A 22,597-nucleotide genomic window follows, 5' to 3' on the forward strand; every position below is an offset into this window, starting at 1 on the left:
CTTTTCTGGAGTATCTTCCTTTTTATTTTTAATTTTTTTGGTTTTTGTATTGTTTCTCTTCATCTCTCTGCCACTGTGGGCCATATGATTTTGCATATAAGATTTTCCTCTTAGTTATCAATCAATAAAAACTCTTCAAGTACCCAAATTCATTTTTCATTTTAGTATCAATAAAAATTCTTCAAGCACCTAAATTCATTTTTCCTTCTAGCTAGGAAATGCTTTCTTATTTTATGTATGTGTATATGTATGTATTTGTTTTTTGATGTGGATCAGTTTTTAAGTCTTTATTGACTTTGTTACATATTGCTTCTGTTTGATTGTTGTTGTTGTTGTTGTTTTTGCCAAAGGCACCTGTAACTTTAGCTCCTTGACCAGGAATCAGACATTCACCCCTCGTACTGGAAGGCGAAGTCCTAACAACTAGACTACCAGGAAAGTCCAAGCTTTCTTATTTTAATCGCAATAGGAATTTTTACAGAAAAAAGTAAGTCATTGAAAAAGTTTATTCATAAGCCAGCCCACAACGTGCAACCTATTACATAATGGAACACAGTGGCCATCCTTAAACCATGTGTGAGGACCTTCCAGTCCCCAGTAAAGAGGCTCTGGTGAGGGGACTGGGGCTGCTATTGCACTTGGCAATGACTTTTGAGGCTGAGACCGCTTTCATTTCTCCAGTCTTTGGAAAGAGGACTTCTGGGCCGTACACAGAAATAGCCTTCTGATAGTGTTTATTTGCTGTTCAGATGTCATTTCAAGCACAACATGTTGTGTTAGGTGAGACTTCTTTGTGTGCCCATGACCGATCATAGCACCCCCTTTTCCAGAGCTCCCAGGGGCCCTCACTGGAATGTTTAGGGTGTTTGACTTAGAAAAATAAACATCATCTAGTAAATCTTGCCGACATTCCTAAAAAGGGTACTAATTAATATATTATGACGTTCTTCCATGACTACAGAGCCAAATAGCAACAGGGAAGTGGTCATGTGTCTTCCTCTCCCGTTCCCAGAGCTGGTATATAAGGGTCCCCTCCAGCAGAAGCTGACATTCGACCTCCCTCATCTCCTGAGTCTCCCTCCTCACCTCTCCTGAGTCCTCTCTACTGACACCATGGGCTGCTGTGGTTGTGGAAGTTGCGGTGGCTGTGGTGGCGGCTGCGGCGGTGGCTGCAGTGGTGGCTGCGGTGGTGGCTGCGGCGGTGGCTGTGGCAGCTGCACCAGCTGCAGATGCTACCGCGTGGGCTGCTGCACCAGCTGCTGCCCCTGCTGCTATGGCTGCTGTGGGGGCTGCTGCAGCGTCCCCGTGGTCTGCTGCCACCGCCGCACCTGCAGCTGCAACTCGTGTGGCTGTGGCTGTGGGAAGGGCTGCTGCCAGCAGAAGTGCTGCTGCCAGAAGCAATGCTGCCACTAGGCTGCCAGTCTGGCCTCTGGGAAGGTGCTGCTGGTAACTGTCTCGTTGGTAAGATTTTCTTTGTTTCTGCCAGTCCTCCCTGATTTGAATGTCATATAGGTGACTTGAGACGAATTCTCAGGCTGAGGAATTTAATTCATATCCTCAGTAATAATTAAATATGAATTTAATTCATATCATGTGGTCACTGAGATTCTGCCTCCAAATGAAAAACACCAACACAGTCTTTCTCCATCCATCACCCAAGTATGAGCCCCACAAAATGGAGTGATGATTTTTAATGCTATGCTTTCTTGAAATTTTACTGTTGAAATGTTTGTTTTATCTCTTTCTCCTTCTCTCTGTGGTTTCTGCATTCTCTGTCTCTGCTACTATTTTCTGATTCTGTAAACTGTAGACAGTTCTTTTCCTAATAAACCATAAAACTGGCATTCAAAAATGTGTCAATATCTCCTCTTTTTTCATTGTTTGAATGTGTCTCATGCAAAGATGCAACTAAAACCACTGAAGTGAGTAAGACCCCCTGATGTTTTCTGAGATGGATTTAAAGTAATTAATGAATAATCTGTCCCTAATAGGTTTTCACATGATGGTAAAAATTTGGTGGTTGTGGTTCATATATACAGTGGAATGTTACTCAGCCATAAAAAGGAGTGAATCTGAATCCATTGTAATGAGGTGGATGAACCTAGAGCCTGTTATACAGAGGGAGGTAAGTTAGAAAGAGAAAAATATCGTATATTAGCACATATATATGGAATCTGGAAAAATGGTTTTGGTAAACCTATTTGCAGGGCAAAAACAGAGACGCCGATGTAGAGAACGGATATGTGAACACAGTGGGGGAAGGAGAGAGTGGGACGAGTTGAGAGAGTAACCCTGACATACATACACGACCATGTGTAAAATAGGGAGCTGGTGAGAAGCTGCTGTTAGCACAGAGAGCTCAATTTGGTGCTCTGTGACCACCTAGAGGGGTGGGATGGGGATGGGGTGGGATGGGGAGCTGGGAGAGAGGCTCAACAGAGAGAGGATATATGTATACATAGAGCTGAGTCACTTCACTGTACAGCAGAAACCATCACAACATTGTAAAGCAATTATATTCCAATAATAAGTTTAAAAAAATTTGTGGCTTCAACTCTCCTCTTACGTAAGTGAGAAAAAGGATTCTAGGAACACCATATCAATGAACTCATATGACATCACTTTCTCTCTACCCCTAGATAACCTTCTAACAGATTTTGATCTGTGTCTACCGCCAGATGAAATTCAAAGCCTAAAGCAATGTGCATTTGTTTAGGTCTTGGTTATTTTAGTTTATTTGTGTAGGTCTTATTTGTTTAACATCTGACTACAATTTAGTGAGATTTTAAAATTTCATTACCAGTACTAGTCAACTTTCTTTCAGAAGATTATGATTATAAAATACTGGTCTGGTCATGAGTGAATAAATCTATTAGTAAGAGAAGGCAATGGCACCCCACTCCAGTACTCTTGCCTGGAAAATCCCATGGACGGAGGAGCCTGGTGGGCTGCCATCTATGGGGTCACACAGAGTCGGACACTGCTAAAGCGACTTAGCAGCAGCAGCAGCAGTGAGTTACTGAAACACTACCCACTTTGATTATATTCTATCATAAGTGAATGTTGTAGGAACATAAAAATGAAGAGGTTACAACAAGGTACTTTCAATCACATCTCTCACAGTGCCTTGAAGGTGAAACCACTTAGAGTGTACGATGTTGATAAACCCACCCTCGGAATGCAGTGCCCTTAGGATTTTCTACCTAAATCTGTTCCCTGGTCAAAGCAAGAGATGAAGAAAGGGGCAGGTCACTGCATCAGTGGTCAGGCAGTTGCTGAGAAGGTGACTTATTCCTTCTGGACTTTGCTGGGACCACAGAGGTCCTGCCCTCTGTGTCTTTCCCACTCCCCTGGGCAATGCTCATAGTAGGTGGATACTTTAGAAGTGTTGCATTGAAAAGAACTTCAGAAGACACTGGTTCTGGGTGCAAGGTTACAGCACACACGCAAAAACAATGACATGCGCTTCCCTGGTGACTCAGCGGTAAAGAACCCATCTGCCAATGCAGGAGACGTGGGTTTGATCCCTGGGTCAGGAAGATCCCTGGGAGAAGGAAATGGCAACCCACTCTGGTATTCTTGCCTGGGAAATCCCATGGACAGAAGAGCCTGGCAGGCTACAGTCCATGGGGGTCACAAAGAGTTGGGCACAACTTAGCAATTAAACAACAGCAACAATAACAACAACAGGGGTGCTTCTAGGAAGAGGCTGTGGGAGGATTTAACAAGGCTCAGGGAAAAACAGGCCCTTCCCACCCGGCCCAGTCTGTGTTCAGATGTCCCTAGACAATGAGAAGTGATCCTGCTTACTGGGGGGTTATTACTTGTTACTATTTGCCAGCCTTCACATTAATAAGTGCATCAAAGGTTAATAATATAAATAAGTGAATTTGCTTCAGCATATACCTGGTGATGACTAACTTTGCCAAACATTGTACATGTTGCAGTGGATTATATAAAAATAAGCCAAAGCTGGAAGCCAGCCTGCATTAATGGAGGGGACATAGATCTGAGTGATGCAGTCTTTACTTGTGAGGGTAATGGCAAGATCAAACATATGCACCTGTAACATAATATTTTATAGATACATCATATCCCTTCATTTTACATATATATATTGAGTGCCTGCAATGCACTAGGCACTGTTCTATCACTGAGAATACTCCAATGAACAAAAGAGATAAAAATTCTTGCCCTCAGGATTTTTTTTTCTTTTTACACAACTGATGCTGTATATACTTCATTGTCTTCAGAACGTTCCTTCAATTAGAAACTTACATACCATGGTGATTTTTATAACTGTAATATAATAGATAATGGAGTTGTAATAGTAAATACACCTTAAATATGGATACACACATTGACATCTACAAGTATAAAGGTCATACTGTCTAAAAGCTCTGTCCAGACACTGTCTTTGCAGGTACTGAATTCCTGATGGATCTTTGAGGGCTTTCATGTGTCCCATTGCTTATAGATATTTCCAGAGAGCTTATGTAGGAACAACACAATGCAAATTTTGAAGAAGTATCACAGAGCATTAGAAAATATTAACACATTTTTCTACAAAGAATGAGCGTTTATTAAATGTTGCAAAGGATGAAACAAATAATTAACTTAGAGATATGTACAATTTACTTTATAATTGAAGTAATATAATTATAATTAAATTAATTACTTTATAATTAAAAAGTTCAGGAAGATAAATTATACAGAAATATTTATTATATATGTGAAACTTCAGATCTAGTGGACAACTCAGTATTAGTCTTGGGCTGATCTTGCTGTGTTGCATGCATGCCAATGGCATGGTTATCTAAATGACCAGCCCAGGCAGCCGAGTATCTCTAGCAAAGGGTGCAGGAAGTCAAATGATAATGTCTATAGCAATTTGATTAATAGCTCACAACTTCCCTAATTTTTTCCCCTTCTTCTAACTTAGGATGAGTCAGAGAAAGTCAAGTATGTCTAACCCATCACATAAGACACCCTACTTCTTGTTAGCCACTGTACAACAGCTTCTTTACAACAACAGCCTCCAATCTGGGTCCACATGGATCCTCCCCTTTTTCCACCATAAAACTTTCCCATTCCTCTGTTTGCCTTTGAGTCTCTGTCGTAACACAGTGAGGGTAGGTGGCCCCTTTGCCATAGTAACTCTGAATAAATAACCTTTACCCATTTTCTTTGATTGATCTTCATTTATTTCCATAAGACTTAGGCATTCCACTCATAAATGTGTGTAAGTTCTTGCATATGTCTCCAGGAGATATATACAAGAATGTTCATAGCAGCATTGTCAAAAATAGCAAAACCTGGAAACAATGGAACTTCCCATTATCCAGAGAGGATATGAACAAATAAATTGAAGCATATTCATAGAAAAAATGCATATAGTTGTGAGCAATCCATGACCAAAGAAAATCAAAGGAATTATGTGCACAGGCATTAGGGTAGGGACTTGCCTGGGTGTGGGGTTACAGGGGGTGGGTTGGGGTGGTGAGGAGCCTTATAGTTAGGCTATCTTGTTAAGATCCCAGCTTGATAAATTATTAAAATGCTTGGCAAAATAAGAAAAACTGTTTAGGGTGTATTATGAACCAAAGAGATTATAGTCCATCATTTTCTGGGCCTCTGAAGTCTTTTAAAAAGAACAAAGCAAATTAAAATGTGATGCAAAAGAAAAGAAATAGAGCAGAGCACAAGAGGTTTGAATAGCAGAGAGGATGGGTGGGATTTCAATTTTGTATTGGGCAGTCCAAATAGGACTCAAAGAGAAAGTGCCATTTGAAGAAAGAAAGAAAGTGATGGAGGGATGAACTGGCCAGTTAATTGGACAAGAGCATTGTGAACGGTGGGGAGGGGGCATTGAGAGGGCAGGTCAATGAGGGTGCTGAGCATAGGGAGTTCAGCAAGGTGATGGGGACTGCGTTTCATGGGTGTCATTATAGATAATTGTAAACTTCAGCTTTGACCGTGACTGGAGCTGGCAACCTGGGAAGAGCATGATTTTAGAAAAGAAATCACCTGCCTTTCATTGTAAAAGCATGACTCAACAGCACGTTGAGAATTGACTTTGGAGGGGCTGGAATAGAAACTGCGCCATCTTGAGGAAGTTCTTGCTGGATGGAGGTGGTGAGTGGAATATGAAGGCTTTGGGCTCTGGTAATGTCTGTTGGACTTGCTGATAAACCCAGATCATGTGTGTGAGGGAAACAGGAGTCTGGGTGGCATCAGTGTCTTTTCAGTTCAGTTCAGTTCAGTCGCTCAGTCATGTCCAACTCTTTGCTAGCCCATGAATCACAGCATGCCAGGCCTCCCTGTCCATAACCAACTCCCAGAGTTCACTCAGACTCACGTCCATCGAGTCAGTGATGCCATCCAACCATCTCATCCTCTGTTGTCCCCTTCTCCTCCTGCCCCCAATCCCTCCCAGTATCAGAGACTTTTCCAATGAGTCAGCTCTTCGAATGAGGTGGCCAAAGTACTGGAGTTTCAGTTTTAGCATCATTCCCTCCAAAGAAATCCCAGGGCCGATCTCCTTCAGAATGGACTGGTTGGATCTCCTTGCAGTCCAAGGGACTCTCAAGAGTCTTCTCCAACACCACAGTTCAAAAGCATCAATTCTTCAGCGCTCAGCCTTCTTCACAGTCCAACTCTCACATCCATACATGACCACAGGTCTTATAGGCTGGTGCAAAAGGATGAGATTGCTGTTAACTGAGGGTAACCAGGAAGAGATGTTTGTGACAAATGCATCTTTTTGAGGAAGATCAAGAGTTCAGTTTCAAACATGAAAAGCTTAAGTTATCAACTGTCTTCCATCCTATAATTATGCCCCTTGGTAATACTTTGGAGAGAGCAGCAAAGGTTTCATAGGAAAATTGAAAGCCGTGTCTGGCTTCAACATGGCGACTTCAAGCTACCTTCAAGTTATTGCTCCTTTGATTTGGGTCCACCACTGAAAGTGAAAGTTGCTCAGTCATGTCTGACTCTTTGCGACCCCATGGACTGTAGCCTGCCAGGCTCCTCTGTCCGTGGAATTCTCCAGGCCAGAATACTGGAGTGGGTAGCCTTTCCCTTCTCTAGGGGATCTTCCCAACTCAGGGATTGAACCCAGGTCTCCCGCATGGCAGGCTGATTCTTTACCAGCTGAGCTACCAGGGTCCACCACTAGATAAGCATTTATCCTGATCTTGCAGAGGCAGATAGCGAGGTTCATTCAGGGAACAGCTGTTTGACAGGCATTTTAGCTGTGTGTATAAAGAACTGTGTGGGCCACCCTATTTCTTTTCTTGGTGTGGGGAGTGTGTATGAGTTCACACTCTTGTTCAAGCCCATATTTGCAAATGGTTTGGAGCAGTCATTTCAAAGGAAAGATGTACCAGGTCAGTTTTACCCTCAGAGAGGAAGGGAAGGACCATGAACATAAAGAAGACAGAGTTGGGCACTTTTTAACAGAGACATAATATTTATGTCCCATACACTGTTGTTGTTCAGTCGCTCAGTTGGGTCTGATTCTTCGCGACCCCATGGACTGTAGCATGCCAGGCCTCCCTGTCCCTCACCATCTCCCGGTGTTTGCCCAAGTTCATGTTCATTGCATCGGTGATGCTGTCCAGCCATCTTATCCTCTGACACCCTCTTCTCCTTCTGCCTTCAATCTTTCCCAGCATTAGGGACTTTTCCAATGAGTTGTCTGTGTGTATCAGATGACCAAAATACTGGAGTTCAGCATCAGTCCTTCCAGTGAATATTCAGGGTTGATTTCCCTTAAGATTGACTGATTTGATCTCCTTGCTGCCCAAGGGACTTTCAAGAGTCTTCTCCAGCACCACAGTATGAAGCCATCCATTATCTGGAATTCTGCTTTCTTTACGATCCAGCTCTCACAACCATACATGACCACTGGGAAGACTATAGCCTTGACTATATGGACCCAGGTCTCCTACATTGCAGGTGGATTCTTTACCATATGAACCTCCAGACAAGTCCAGGAATACTGGAGTGGGTAGCCTATCCCTTCTCCAGGGGAATTTCCTGAGCCAGGAATTGAACTGGGGTCTCCTGTATTGCGATCCACACAGTCAAAGGCTTTGGCATAGTCAATAAAGCAGAAATAGATGTTTTTCTGGAACTCTTTTGCTTTTTCCATGATCCAGCGGATATTGGCAATTTCATCTCTGGTTCCTCTGCCTTTTCTAAAACCAGCTTGAACATCAGGAAGTTCATGGTTCACATATTGCTGAAGCCCGGCTTGGAGAATTTTGAACATTACTTTACTAGTGTGTGAGATGAGTGCAATTGTGCAGTAGTTTGAGCATTCTTTGGCATTGCCTTTCTTTGGGATTGGAATGAAAACTGACCTTTTCCAGTCCTGTGGCCACTGCTGAGTTTTCCAAGTTTGCTGGCAGATTGAGTGCAGCACTTTCACAGCATCATCTTTCAGGATTTGGAATAGCTCAACTGGAATTCTATCACCTCCACTAGCTTTGTTCGTAGTGATGCTTTCTAAGGCCCACTTGACTTCACATTCCAGGATATCTGGCTCTAGGTGAGTGATCACACCATTGTGATTATCTGGGTCATGAAGATCTTTTTTGTACAGTTCTTCTGTGTATTCTTGCCATCTCTTCTTAATATCTTCTGCTTCTGTTAGGTCCATACCATTTCTGTCCTTTATCGAGCCCATCTTTGCATGAAATGTTCCTTTGGTATCTTTGATTTTCTTGAAGAGATCTCTAGTCTTTCCCATTCTGTTGTTTTACTCTATTTCTTTGCATTGATCCCAAAGAAGGCTTTCTTATCTCTTCTTGCTATTCTTTGGAACTCTGCATTCAGATGTTTATATCTTTCCTTTTCTCCTTTGCTTTTTGCTTCTCTTCTTTTCACAGCTATTTGTAAGGCCTCCCCAGACAGCCATTTTGCTTTTTTGCATTTCTTTTCCATGGGGATGGTCTTGATCCCTGTCTCCTGTACAATGTCACGAACCTCATTCCATAGTTCATCAGGCACTCTATCTATCATATCTAGGCCCTTAAATCTATTTCTCACTTCCACTGTATAATCATAAGGGATTTGATTTAGGTCATACCTGAATGGTCTAGTGGTTTTCCCTACTTTCTTCAGTTTAAGTCTGAATTTGACAATAAGGAGTTCATGGTCTGAGCCACAGTCAGCTCCTGGTCTTGTTTTTGCTGCCTGTATAGAGCTTCTCCATCTTTGGCTGCAAAGAATATAATCAATCTGATTTCGGTGTTGACCATCTGGTGATGTCCATGTATAGAGTCTTCTCTTGTGTTGTTGGAAGCTCAGGAAGCAACAGTTAGAACTGGACATGGAACAACAGACTGGTTCCAAATAGGAAAAGGAGTACGTCAAGGCTGTATATTGTCACCCTGTTTATTTAATTTATATGCAGAGTACATCATGAGAAATGCAGGACTGGAAGAAACACAAGCTGGAATCAAGATTGCTGGGAGAAATAGCAATAACCTCAGATATGCAGATGACACCACCCTTATGGCAGAAAGTGAAGAGGAATTCAAAAGCCTCTTGATGAAAGTGAAAGTGGAGAGTGAAAAAGTTGGCTTAAAGCTCAACATTCAGAAAATGAAGATCATGGCATCCGGTCCCATCACTTCATGGGAAATAGATAGGGAAACAGTGGAAACAGTGTCAGACTTTATTTTTGGGGGCTCCAAAATCACTGCAGATGGTGACTGCAGCCATGAAATTAAAAGACGCTTACTCCTTGGAAGGAAAGTTATGACCAACCTAGATAGCATATTGAAAAGCAGAGACATTACTTTGCCAACAAAGGTTCGTCTAGTCAAGGCTATGGTTTTTCCTGTGGTCATGTATGGATGTGAGAGTTGGACTGTGAAGAAGGCTGAGCGCCGAAGAATTGATGCTTTTGAACTGTGGTGTTGAAGAAGACTCTTGAGAGTCCCTTGGACTGCAAGGAGATCCAACCAGTCCATTCTGAAGGAGATCAGCCCTGGGATTTCTTTGGAAGAAATGATGCTAAGGCTGAAACTCTAGTACTTTGGCCACCTCATGCGAAGTGTTGACTCATTGGAAAAGACTCAGATGCTGGGAGGGATTGGGGGCAAGAGGAGGAGGGGACGACAGAGGATGAGATGGCTGGATGGCATCACTGACTCGATGGACGTGAGTCTCAGTGAACTCCAGGAGTTGGTGATGGACAGGGAGGCCTGGCGTGCTGCGATTCATGGGCTAGCAAAGAGTCGGATACGACTGAGCAACTGATCTGATCTCCTGTATTGCACGCAGATTCTTTACCAGCTGAGTTACCCAGGAAGCCCATCCCATACATATGACACTTGAAATACTCCAGGTATCAGGTGGTACAGATGTTGGTTTATTGAGTTCTGAAGTAATTGTCCTGCTGTGAACTCTGGGTTTGGAGGCAAGACCACATCTGTGTGGGTGAAAATAAAGTGGGATTTACCTGAAGGGAGCAGGTTTTCCCATAGTCCCTGCTTAGACCTGGGGTAGATTTAAGAATAAGATCAGGGTGAGGCCCCACTCAGGGTGGGCCAATTTTCCTTTCATTGGAGTCTAATTGTGGTTTGTGCCTGAATTCCAAGGGGAGCAAAGGTGCCTGAGGGCATTTCTGTGGGAGGAGGGGAGCTGGCTGGTGCTCCCTCCAGACACCAGTAGTGGAATGGAGGGGGTCACAGAGGCATCCAGGGGTAAAGAGCATGGCTGAATCGGTATGATTTTAAATCCCTTTCTGTTGTCCTTGTACCTTAAGTAGAGACTAGCTTGGTTGTCATCTGGAGTCTGAAAGGTTGTGGGGAATTAAAAGAAGACCCTGGTTCACCTCTGGGACAGAGGAGGGGAGGTGGGTATGGATGGTGTAAAAGCGGTGAATGCCAGAAGGGCACCCTCAGCCCAGCCGAGCAAGGATCCACAAGAGTTGGTCAGAAGCAGCAAAGAGGGTCTGTGGTGAGGAGGTTGAAAGTGGAGGAATGTGGGTGGGTGCCATGAGGAGGGACAGCTGAGTAGGTGACCTGGCACCCTAGGGATCTCTTAACAAGTGGAGGTGGGAATGTGCAGAGGTGTAGGGCAGCCTGGCAGTGACTACCAGAGGGATGCAATTCCAACACAAAATGGAGCGGATCCAGCCATTACCCCACATGACACAACCATGGCTGTGGAGGTTGATGGAAATGTGACCCTGCTCTAATTAGAGGCCTGAACATTTGGGTGGCTAAAGCATGTTGCTACAGTTTGTCCTTGTTTGGAATATGCTGTGGGCTATTTTATAGGGAACTTCAGCTTTGTACGCATGCAAGTACAGACAGGATGAGTCTGAGAGTCAAAGGTGCTTGATGCTCATCTAGGAACTATTGTAATAGTTGTAGATAGCACAGTTTATTTGGCCAAATGCCTATGAGTGAACTTTAAAAAACTTATTTATCTAATTTATTTGTCTGCGCTGGGTCTTAGCAGTGGCATGCGAACTCATAGTTAAGGCATGTGGGATCTAGTTCCTTGAACAGGAATGGAACTTGGGCTCCCTGAATTAAGGGCTTGAAGCCTTAGCCACTGGACAACCAAGGAAGTCTCCATATAAGTGAACTTTTAATGTTGTCATGAATGTCCAAACACAACACTCCCCACATGGGGTCAGATTCCCAGGGTTCAATTCTCAGCTTTAATGCTCACTCGTTTGTGCAATAACTTCACCTTTCTAGTCTCCTATTCCTAAAATGAAAATGAATGTTGCTCAGCTGTGTCCAGCTCTTTGCAACCCCATGGACTGTAGCCTGCCAGGCTCCTCTGTCCACAGATTTCTCCAGGTCAGAATACTGGAGTGGGCAGTTGTTCCCTTTTCCAGAGGATCTTCCCAACCCAGGGATCGAACCCAGGTCTTCTGCATTGCAGGTCTATTCTTTAGTGTCTGAACCAATAGAAATGATAATAATAATATTAATATCTGATCCATATGGTTATTATGCAGATTAAAAGAGTCAATCCCCAGCGCAAAATAAGCACTCCATAAATGTTAACTATATATTACATCTTTTCTTTCTTCTGATTATTTCCTTTGAACAAATTCCTAGGGATGGTATTACTATATCAAAGATTATCTATGTTTTGCATAGTGATGAAAGTTAACTGAATAACCCTCTATAGAATGTACATCAGTTATTCTCACCCACTTTGTATGATGCTTGCTTTATACTCTGCAACCAACACCAGATAGTATTAAAGCAATGTTTTGTTACTATAGCAGATGAAAAGATCAATACTTTTCTTGATTATTAGTGAGGTTGAGCATCTTTTTCTAATTGTACACTATTTGTTGATCTTTGTATTTTTAAACTGTTTATTGTAAAGAAACTTTAAGCATGTCATGAACTCCCAACTATCCAGCTTCAACAGTGATACTGTTGCAGATTTCTAAATGCATAATGATAATTTAACCATACAGTCCTCACTTCTGTCCTGAATGTGTTTGGAGACAAGCCTCTCTTATCTGGGTGTGTCTCCTTAGGAATCTGAGAGATTGTTGTAGGTCTATTTCTGTGACTACAGAAGATCTTTTGGATAGCACCTATTGGAATTTAAAAACATGCAGGAAATAAGCTAAGTGTGAATCGTTTAATGACACCTATTGTTATTGTTGTTTAGTCTCTAAGTCATGTCCGACCCTTTGCAACCCCATGGACTGCAATCTACTAGGCTTTCCTGTGCATGGGATTTCCCAGGCAAGAATACTGGAGTGGGTTGCCATTTCCTTTTCCAGAGGATCTTCCTGACCAGGGATTGAACCCATGTCTCCTGCATTGGCAGGCGAATTCTTTTCCACTGAGCCACCAGGAAAGGCCAATGACATCTATAGATTGAGCTGATTTTGTACATAAGAATCCATGGACTCCCCCCCAAATTATTTCGCCCACTAGAGATCTGGAGACATCGAAGTCTTTGGTCAACTGAGAAGCAGACACTTGCATCCAACACAGCAGGAAGGGAGCCACTATCAGGCTTTCTTTGCCTCTGTTTTCTGTGGAATCCCTTAGCCCCAGTACCGAGGAAGTTGTGGTTGGACATCCAGAGAGGCCAGCAAAGAGGAAGAACTCAGAGCATTGCTCCCCCTGGCTCAGTGCTCCCCAGGGCACTAATACTGCTCAGCTGCGATGTCACAGGATGCTCCAACAGTGGCAATGCCATCATAGGTCTACCATTGAAAGCCTGCAGGGAGCCATCATATCAGGTCCTCTTCCTGAAACCTCCCTGCATGGGTGCTAAGTATTTTGAGTCATGTCCAGCTCTTTGCCATGGTATGGACTGTAGTCTGCCAGGCTCCTTTGTCCAAAGGAATCTCCAGGCAAGAATACTGGAATTGATTGCCGTGCCCTCCTCAAGGGTATGTTCCCAACCCAAGGATGGAACCCACATCGCTTTACATCTCCTGCACTGGCCGGCAGGTTCTTTACCGCTAGCATCACCTGGGAAACCCAAAACCTCCCAAGTCCCTTTTGTTCCCCCACAGATACTCGGACAACACTTCATGTATACCTCATTGTTAACACATTTCTCTTGACTGTATATTATAATTTTTTAGATAAATTTAAGTTTACATAATTGATCTTGTACATTGTAGCTTGCTTTATGAACATTTAATAGATCTGAAATCATTCCTTCTCAGTTCATGGAGATCTATTTCCTTTTTTTGACAACTGGGCAGGATTCTGTTGTATAAAGAGAAATTGAATGTGATTTCAGGGCTTTCTTGGTGGCTCAGATGGTAAAGAATCTGCCTGCAATGCAGGAGGCATGAGTTCTATTCCTGGGTTAGGAAGATCCCCTGAGGAAGGGAATGGCTCAGTTCAGTTCAGCTCAGTCATGTCCGACATTTTGCGACCCCACGTGCTGCAGCACACCAGGCTTCCCTGTCCATCACCAACTCCTGGAGCATGCTCAACCTCATGTCCATCAAGTTGGTGATGCCATCCACCCATCTCATCCTCTGTCATCCCCTTCTCCTCCCACCTTCAATCTTTCCCAGCATCAGGGTCTTTTCCAGTAGGTCAGTTCTTCACATCAGGTGGCCAAAGTATTGGAGCTTCAGCTTCAGCATCAGTCCTTCCAATGAATATTCAGGACTGATTTCCTTTAGGATTGATTGGTTTGATTTGCTGTCCAAGGGACTCTCAAGAGTCTTCTCCAACGCCACAGCTCAGAAGCATCGATTAGTCAGTGCTCAGTTTTCTTTGGGACAAGGAGCCTAGTGGGCTGCCATCTATGGGGTCACACAGAGTTGGACACGACTGAAGCAACTTAGCAGTAGCAGCAGCAGCAGCAGCTTTCTTTATAGTCAAACTCTCACATCCATACATGACTACTGGAAAAACCATAGCCTTGACTAGACAGATTTTTGTTGGCAAAGTAATGTCTCTGCTTTTTAATATGCTGTCTAGGTTGGTCATAGCTTTTCTTCCAATGAGCAAGTATCTTTTAATTTCATGGCTGTAGTCAGTATCTACAGTGATTTTGGAGCCCAAGGAAATAAAGTCTGCCACCGTTTCCATTGTTTCCCCATCTATCTGCCATGAAATGATGGGACCAGATGCCATGATCTTAGTTTTTTGAATGTTGAGTTTTAAGCCAGCTTTTTCACTCTCCTTTTTCACTTTCATCAAGAGGCTCCTCAGTTCCTCTACATTTTCTGTCATAAGGGTGGTATCATTGCTACCCACTCCAGTATTCTTGTCTGGAGAATTCCATGGATGGACAGAGGAGCCTGGAAGGCTGCAGTCTGTGGGGTCAAAAGAGTTGGACACAACTGAACAACTAACACATACACACACATACACACAGGGGAAGATAGTGTTTTTCTAGTCTTTATGTGTGATGCTGGAGAAAGGTCTTGAGAGCCCCTTGGACAGCAAGGAGATCAAGCCAATCAATCCTAAAGAAAATCAACCCTGAGTATTCACTGGAAGGACTGATGCTGAAACTCCAATACTTTTGCCACTTGATGCAAAGAGCTGACTCATTGGAAAAGACCCTGATGCTGGGAAAGTATGGGGGCAGGAGGAGATGGGGGTGACAGATGAGATGGTTGGATAGCATCACCCACTCAATGGACATGACTTTTAATAAACTCTGGGAGATGGTAAAGAAAAGGGAAGCCTGCTGTGCTGCAGTCCACAGGGTCCCAAAGAATTGCACACAACTGAGTGACTGAACAACAAAGTCTTTAAGTTCAACGCCATGAGTTCAACCAAGTGGGACCCTCCTAGGGCAGACACCTCCCCTATATCCTCTGCTATCACTCTTCTCTGAATACTTAGATAGTAATATCTGATGCATATTTTCAAAGTTTTTTTTAGAAACTTCCACCAAATGGAAGAAATTAACTACTTGATGATCACGAGCACATGTCCTGCAGACCTCCTGGTGCCTAAGGGTTGATATATTAACCCCTGTGACACCACCCTCTTCCTTCACCCTCAACCAGTCAGAGCACTATGCATGAGCTGATCATAGACCCTGTGACCTTCTCCCTTACTTGGCTTTTTAAAAGGCTTTGCTGAAATCCTTTGGTGAGTTTGGGGTTTCTGAGCATGAGCCACCCATTCTCCTTGCGAGGTGTCTTATAGTAAATGCTGTACTTTCCCTGACCACCACCTGGGGTCAATAGATTGGCTTTATGTGTGGGTAGCAGACTCAAGTTTGATTTGGTAATGTGAATAGCCTTGTAAAGAGTATGCCTTTGTCCAAGACATGAAGTTTCTGAATTAAAAGACATGTACTTAAAAAAATGAAAGTTCATACTGCTTAAGTGCTGTCCCAAGAAATAGTATTATCAGCATTCTTACAGATATTGTAGAGGAGTGACTGATTTTTCGTGTGCATTCCAATCTGTTACTCGTTTTCAAAAGTAGCTTATGGGGACCTTGAAGACACTGTTTAAAAGACCATTGAAAGGTGAGTTTCTTAAGTTTCTCTATTCACTCTTCCAATTTTAATTAAAAAAAATTTTATTTAGAAGATAATTGCTTTACAATATTGTGTTAGTTTCTGCCATACACCAATATGGATCAGCCATAGGTATACATACGTCTCTTCCCTTTTGAACCTCTTCCCTCCCACCTCCCTCCTCATCCCACCCCTCTAGGTTGTCACAGAGCACTGTGTTTGATCTTCCTGAGATATATAGTGAATTCCCACTGGTTGTCTGTTTTGCATATGATAATGTATATGTTTCAGTGCTACTCTTTCAATTCATTCTTTTTTTTAATGCAAATTGATGGTGGTGAAGCTGGTGACTGTGGTCGGGATGGTGCTGATGGCCGTGATGGTTGTTGGATGAGTGTGATCTTCTGTGGAAAATTAATTTTTTCAAAAGAGATGGCAGAGATCACCTAAAAGCTTCATAAAACCTGATTTGCTCACAGTAAATGTGAAAATATAGTTCTAAACTGAGAAGCAGTATTGTGTTTTGTTATAAAGGATATTTAGATTGTAATTAGATACAGAGTTTGCTAAAAAATCTGTGGAAATTAATCTTCTGTGACTAAACAAGGATTTTGAATTTAATTGAGGAAATCTACTTGTCAAAAAGACACTCTTAACAAATCAAATTTAAATTGCATGTGAAATCCATACTTTCATGAAATTGTTTTGCCCGAGAAGGAAATATGCATGGATCACAATGGCAGAAATTCTGACAGCCAAGATAAACTTTGTCCAGCTTTGTGTGTTCTTGGCTCTTATTTTCAGTTCATTTAAGATATCCTTGAAAAAATAATCAGGTCACAAAATAGATGAGAAACAGACAAATCACTTAAAATTTTAATGTTTATTAATGTAGGTCTTCCATCAAAGTAGTTTGTGCTCACAATCAATTCAAGTGACCAAGGGAGATCTCTTTCCTCATTATTCAACATTACCCCTCCATCTTTCCTCAGAGGTTACCACCAAGTAAGAAGATCTCATGAGTCAATATTTTGAGGATGATTTAGTTTATTTTATTTGACATTTAGAAGATGGCAGTGTAATAACTAGAAATATAAAGCAAGCATTGCAAAATCAGGAATCCGATGTGCTTAGAGATGGCAAAGGCAAAACTTGGTGGACAGAAACAATGAACACCTGCTACAGGTCAAAATATTGAGGATCTCAATCCTACTAGTCTGAGATCAGGGCTATGGGCTGCTATCAGATGCTTAGAGGTGCTCACAGCTTTGAATTTAATTATTCCCGTGGGTTTAAACACTTTAAAGGTATGAAGACTTGAACTGCTCAAAGCAAAAAGAGAAGATACTAAAACAGTCCCAACACAGAGTCTAAATCCTACACAGCAGGGTAACAGATGTGGGAGAAGCAGACAAGATTGAATTGAGAGAAGTTGGTCTCTACAACCACCATACCGTCAGCACCTGCCAAGCGCTACCGCTACTGATGAACAGCAGCTCCATCTTTTCCCACTGGATGTCATTGTATAAGATGTCCTGCCATCACTCTCAAGAAATGAAGAATCACTGAAGCCTCAAAGTATGATATACACAACCAAAGAGAAAATTCCTAGGAAGCTCAAGTGGCAGAGAGACAGTGCAGAGCAGACAGATGGATGGAGGCAGTGCTCCCACTGCCTGAGCTGTGGGAGCAAGCAGATGCCCAGCAGCACCTGCAGACCAGCTCACCTAGTGGCAGCATTGCTTCTGGCAGCCGCATTTCTGCTGACAACAGCTCTTCTGCTGGCAGCAGCCCTTCCCACCACCGCAGCCACACGAGTTGCAGCTGCAGGTGCGGCGGTGGCAGCAGACCACGGGGACGCTGCAGCAGCCCCCACAGCAGCCATAGCAGCAGGGGCAGCAGCTGGTGCAGCAGCCCACCCGGTAGCATCTGCAGCTGGTGCAGCTGCCACAGCCACCACCGCAGCCACCACCGCAGCCACCACCGCAGCCACCGCCGCAGCCACCATAACTTCCACAACCACAGCAGCCCATGGTGTTAGTAGAGAGGACTCAGAAGAGGCGAGGAGGGAGACTCAGGAGATGTGGGAGGTTGGAAGTCGCCTTCTGCTGAGGGAGACCCTTATATACTGACACCTTTTCCTGTTTTTTGGCCCAGTTTCCCTGGAAGAGTCTCACAAGACTTTTTGTTTACTTCCTTCTTGAGTACCCGTGCCACGATAACTTGCTATTTTTAGAATAGCAGCCTCATAACTTTGAGTTTTCTGTTGGGAATGAAGTAGTTGTGTATCAGATCTTTAGTTCAGAAACGGAAAAGTGATGGCCAAGGTGCAGGGAAAAAGCAGCCTCAGGGGCTTCAGAATGTTGCCTGTGTGTCAGAAATGACCATCCTAGAGATCACATGAGTGAAGACTTGAAGAGCTCCCACGAGTGCCCCAGAGTTTTTCCATGACGCTGGGCAACAGAAATGGGGAGCTGGGAGAGACTGCTCAATGGTGAGAAGTAAATCAAAGGAGGAGGGCATGTTAAGATTTCCTTCTCTAGCTTTCAAAAGGTAAACTTAACAAAGAGATGCCAGTTGTCAATCCAGGGATACCAACGTCCTGGGAGAAGCACGGACCTGCCCAAGCCCAGGCATCTCTGATGCAGAAGCTGCAGTGTAAGTCCCAAGAAAGACTGGCAGTGAGCTCTTTGGAGTTCCTGGACTAGCTGGGCAGGCCTCAGTTCTCAAGACAGTCAAGCAAGGGGGCCTACAGTTTATACCTGCAAGCCACTTGGGGTGAAAGAAGGAAACTATACCTGCAGAGCCAGCTGGATGGACACCAGTCACTTCATATAAACATTCCCCTGGGCCATTTTCGGACTGAACCGATGGGCTGGCCCCAGGTCTCAAACCCAGAGAGGCATGGGAAAAGGCCAGCCACTGGATGAAATCTTTCTTATTTTTGTTTACCCAATTATTTAACAGACAAATGACAAGGAGGAACTTCCTCCTAGCAGATGTTAGGTGTGGGCTACACAAAATTATAGTTTTTGCATCTGACATCACACAAGTTTTCTTTTTTTGGCAGGGGCAGGGTAATCTTTAGTGAACAGTCAATTTTTATAAAATAAGGACCTCAGGGAGCCAGAGAAAGCATAGCTGTGCTTTTTTTTTTTTAAACATCATCACAATAGTAAAAGATGTTTTATCAGTTTTCACAATCAATAGCCAGACCCCCCCCCCAAAAAAAAAGATAATTATAATTACAAGCCATAATGGGAACATGATTAACTTAACAATATAAAATAATTACATACAGTTTGGTGGGGGTGGGGGGGAGGCTGTCAAGCAGAGTGATGTGGTAAGTGGAAGTACATATGTACATATGTTTTCATCCACCCAGCCAGTCTATGTTTTTTGGTTGGTGAATTTAATCCATTTACATTTAAGCTAATTATTGATATACATGATCCTATCACTGTTTTAATTGTTTGGGGTTTATATTCTGTATTTTTTTGGTTTTATTTCTGTCTTTTCCTTCTCTTGTTTCCTGCCTAGAGAAGTTCCTTTAGCATTTATTGTAAAGCAGGTTTGGTGGTGCTGAATTGTCTTAACTTTTGCTTATCTGGAGAGCTTTTCATTTCTCCTTCAAATCTGAAGGAGAGTCTTGCTGGATAGAGTATTCTTGGTTGTAGATTCTTCCCTTTCATCACTTTAAATATATCATGCTATTCCCTTCTGGCTTGTAGAATTTCTGTTGAGAAATCAGCTGATAGCCTGACGAGAGTTTCTTTGTATGTTGTCGTTTTTCCCTTGTTGTTTTTAATATTTTATCTCTGTCTTTAATTTTTGCCAGTTTGATTACTATGTGTCTTGGTGTGTTCCTCCTTGGGTTTATCTTTCGTGGGACTCTCTGTGCTCCCTGGACTTGGTTGACTATTTCCTTTCCCATGCTCAGGAAGTTTTCAGCTATTATCTCTTCAAATATTTTCTCAGGTCCTTTCTCTCTCTCTCCTCCTCCTGGGACTCCTATAATGTGAATGTTGGTGCTTTTAATGTTGCCCCAGAGGTCTCTTAGGCAGTCTGCATTTCTTTTCATTCTTTTTTCTATATTCTGTTCTGGGGCTGTGGTTTACACCATTCTGTCCTTCAGGTCATTTACCCATTCTGCCTCAGTTATTCTGCTATCCATTCCTTCTAGTGTATTATTCATCTCTGTTGGTTCTTTATTTAGTTCTTCTAAGTCTTTGGTAAGCAGTTTTGTTTTTAAATTTTTTAAATTTATTTATTTAGGCTTACGGGGTCTTCAATGCTGCACGAGGGCTTTCTCTAGTTTTGGGGGGCAGGTACTCTCTAGTTGTGGTGTGCGGGCTTCTCACTGCAGTGGCTACTTTTGCTGTGGAGTTGGGGCTCTAGGGCACACGGGCTTTGGTAGTTGCGCTTCCCAGGCTCTAGAGCACAGGCTCAATAGTTGTGGCACGCGGGCTTAGTTGCTTCACGACATGTGGGATCTTCCCAGACCAGGGATTGAACTCGTGTCTCCTGCATTGGCAGGTGAATTCTTTACCAGTGAGCCACCTGGGAACTTTGCCTAACTTTACAGCTTCTCTGTAGAGAGGATGAAAAGTTTTAATAAGAAACTGTTTTTATTATTGCAGTGAGCCTAACAGCAGAGAAGGAAATGGCACCCCACTCCAGTACTCTTGCCTGGAAAATCCCATGGACGGAGGAGCCTGGTAGGCTGCAGCCCATGGGGTTGCTAAGAGTCGGACACGACTGAGCGACTTCACTTTCACTTTTCACTTTCATGCATTGGGGAAGGAAATGGCAATCTACTCCAGTGTTCTTGCCTGGAGAATCTCAGGGACGGGGGAGCCTGGTGGGCTGCTGTCTATGGGGTCGCACAGAGTCGGACATGACCGAAGTGACTTAGCAGCAGCAGGTCTTTGGTAAACATTTCTTGCATCTTCTCAGTCTTTGCCTCCATTCTTTTTCTGAGATCCAGAATCATCTTCACTATATTACTCTGAATTCTTTTTCTGGAAGGTTGCTTATCTCCACTTCATTTAGTTGTTTTTCTGGCATTTTATCTTGTTTAGGATGTAACATTCTGCTTTTTCATCATGATTAACTTTCTGTAATATGGTTTTATTTTAGCTGCTGTGAGACTATGCTTCTTCTTCTGTCTGCTCTCTGATGGATGGGGCTAAGAATCTTGTGTAAGTTTGTTGATGGGAGAGACTGGTGATGGGAAAAACTGGGTCTTGCTCTGGTGTGCAGGGCCTTGCTCAGTAAAGTTTTAACCCAATTATCTGCTGATGGGTGGGGTTCCACTCCCTCCCTTGTAGTTGTTTGGCCTGAGGTGACCCAGCCCTGGGGTCTATGGGCTCTATGGTAGAGTTAATGGTGAACTCCAAGAGGGTTTACACCAAGGAGGACCTTCCTGGCCTTATGATGCCTGTGCCCCGGTCCCTGTGGTAGTCCCTGCTGACCCATGCCTCCACAGGAGGCCCTCCAACACTAACAGGTAGTTTTGGTTCAGTCTCCTGTGGGTTAACTGTTCCTTTCCTCTGGGTCTTGGTGCATGCAAAATTTTGTTTGTGCCCTTGAAGACTGGAGTCTCTATTTTCCCCAGTCCTCTGGAAGTTCTATAATCAAATCCCACTGGCTTTAAGATTAGATTCCCTGGGGATTCCCAGTCCCTTTGTCAGATCCCCAGGCTGGAAAGCCTGATGTGGGGTTCAGAACTATCAGAACAGTGTGAGAACTCCTTTAGTATTATTGTTCTCCAGTTTGTGGGTCACTCACATGGAGGATATGGGATTTGATTTGATTGTGATTGTGCTCCTCCTACTGTCTCCCTGCAGCTCCTTCTTTGTCTTTGGACGTGGGGTGTTTTTATTTGATGGGTTCCAGTGCCCTCCTGTTGATGGTTGTTCAACAGCTAGTTGCAATTTTGGTGTTCTTGGAGGAGGAGAGGAGTGTGTGTCTTTCTATTCTGTTATCTTGGACTGGAAACCATACCTGCGTTTTAAGGTGAGATGTTAAGGATGCTCTTTCTGTTTGGGGTCTGGTTTTTCACTTATTCTTCCAAGAGGTTTTTGTAACTTAGTGGATAAACAGTGAATCTCAGTAGATAGAAAAACAATCTTTTTTCCTAATCTGTGGTGACTAAGAAGCATATGTTAAAAAATGGGACTTTTACCTGACTCCAGATGCAAACTGTCATGGTTGTAAAAAATGAGGATAGTTCTTAAATATTTCAGGCATTTAAAACAACAGCTGGCTGTTGAATATGTACAATGGGTCAGGCACTATTCTAGTCCCTGGGGCAAAACATGCATACACGTGTAAGTTCTTAGGAGCAAAAAGCTGTTCGAAGTGTGTTCTAATCCAAATATAGCTTTAAGAGACAGGTAATGGTTTAAAATAGCAATAGTAACTGGACACAGTCTCAACAAGGAAGGATGTCAGAGTCTTGTGAGGTATCTTAGAGGAAGTGGGATGAGCAACAAGGCACAAACTGTATATTCTTGGCTCAGCTCCTGAAGATGGTATATAAGGGTCCCCCTAGAAGAAGGTGACATTCAACCTCCCTCACATCCTGAGACTCCCTCCTCACCTCTCCTGAGTCCAAGTCCTCTCTACTGACACC

At 43.2% G+C, this 22,597-nt stretch overlaps 2 protein-coding genes across 2 annotated transcripts; one reads left to right on the forward strand and one right to left on the reverse strand.

Moving 5' to 3' along the window:
* The first annotated feature begins 1,113 nt into the window (after positions 1 to 1,113).
* Positions 1,114 to 1,413, forward strand: LOC129647333 (small cysteine and glycine repeat-containing protein 7). Its single transcript, XM_055574469.1, has one exon. The coding sequence runs from the start codon at positions 1,114 to 1,116 to the stop codon at positions 1,411 to 1,413; it is 300 nt and encodes a 99-aa protein (XP_055430444.1).
* Positions 1,414 to 17,687: 16,274 nt separating this feature from the next.
* On the reverse strand, positions 17,688 to 17,993 carry LOC129647334 (small cysteine and glycine repeat-containing protein 9-like). Its single transcript, XM_055574470.1, has one exon. The coding sequence runs from the start codon at positions 17,991 to 17,993 to the stop codon at positions 17,688 to 17,690; it is 306 nt and encodes a 101-aa protein (XP_055430445.1).
* Positions 17,994 to 22,597: the final 4,604 nt, after the last annotated feature.

Source organism: Bubalus kerabau, chromosome 3, assembly GCF_029407905.1.
Source record: "Bubalus kerabau isolate K-KA32 ecotype Philippines breed swamp buffalo chromosome 3, PCC_UOA_SB_1v2, whole genome shotgun sequence".
Classification (NCBI taxonomy): domain Eukaryota; kingdom Metazoa; phylum Chordata; class Mammalia; order Artiodactyla; family Bovidae; genus Bubalus; species Bubalus kerabau.

Coding starts and splice junctions, on each gene's coding strand:
- LOC129647334 (XM_055574470.1), bottom strand. CDS start 17,993: ATGGGCTGCTGTGGTTGTGGAAGTTATGGTGGCTGCGGCGGTGGCTGC.
- LOC129647333 (XM_055574469.1), top strand. CDS start 1,114: ATGGGCTGCTGTGGTTGTGGAAGTTGCGGTGGCTGTGGTGGCGGCTGC.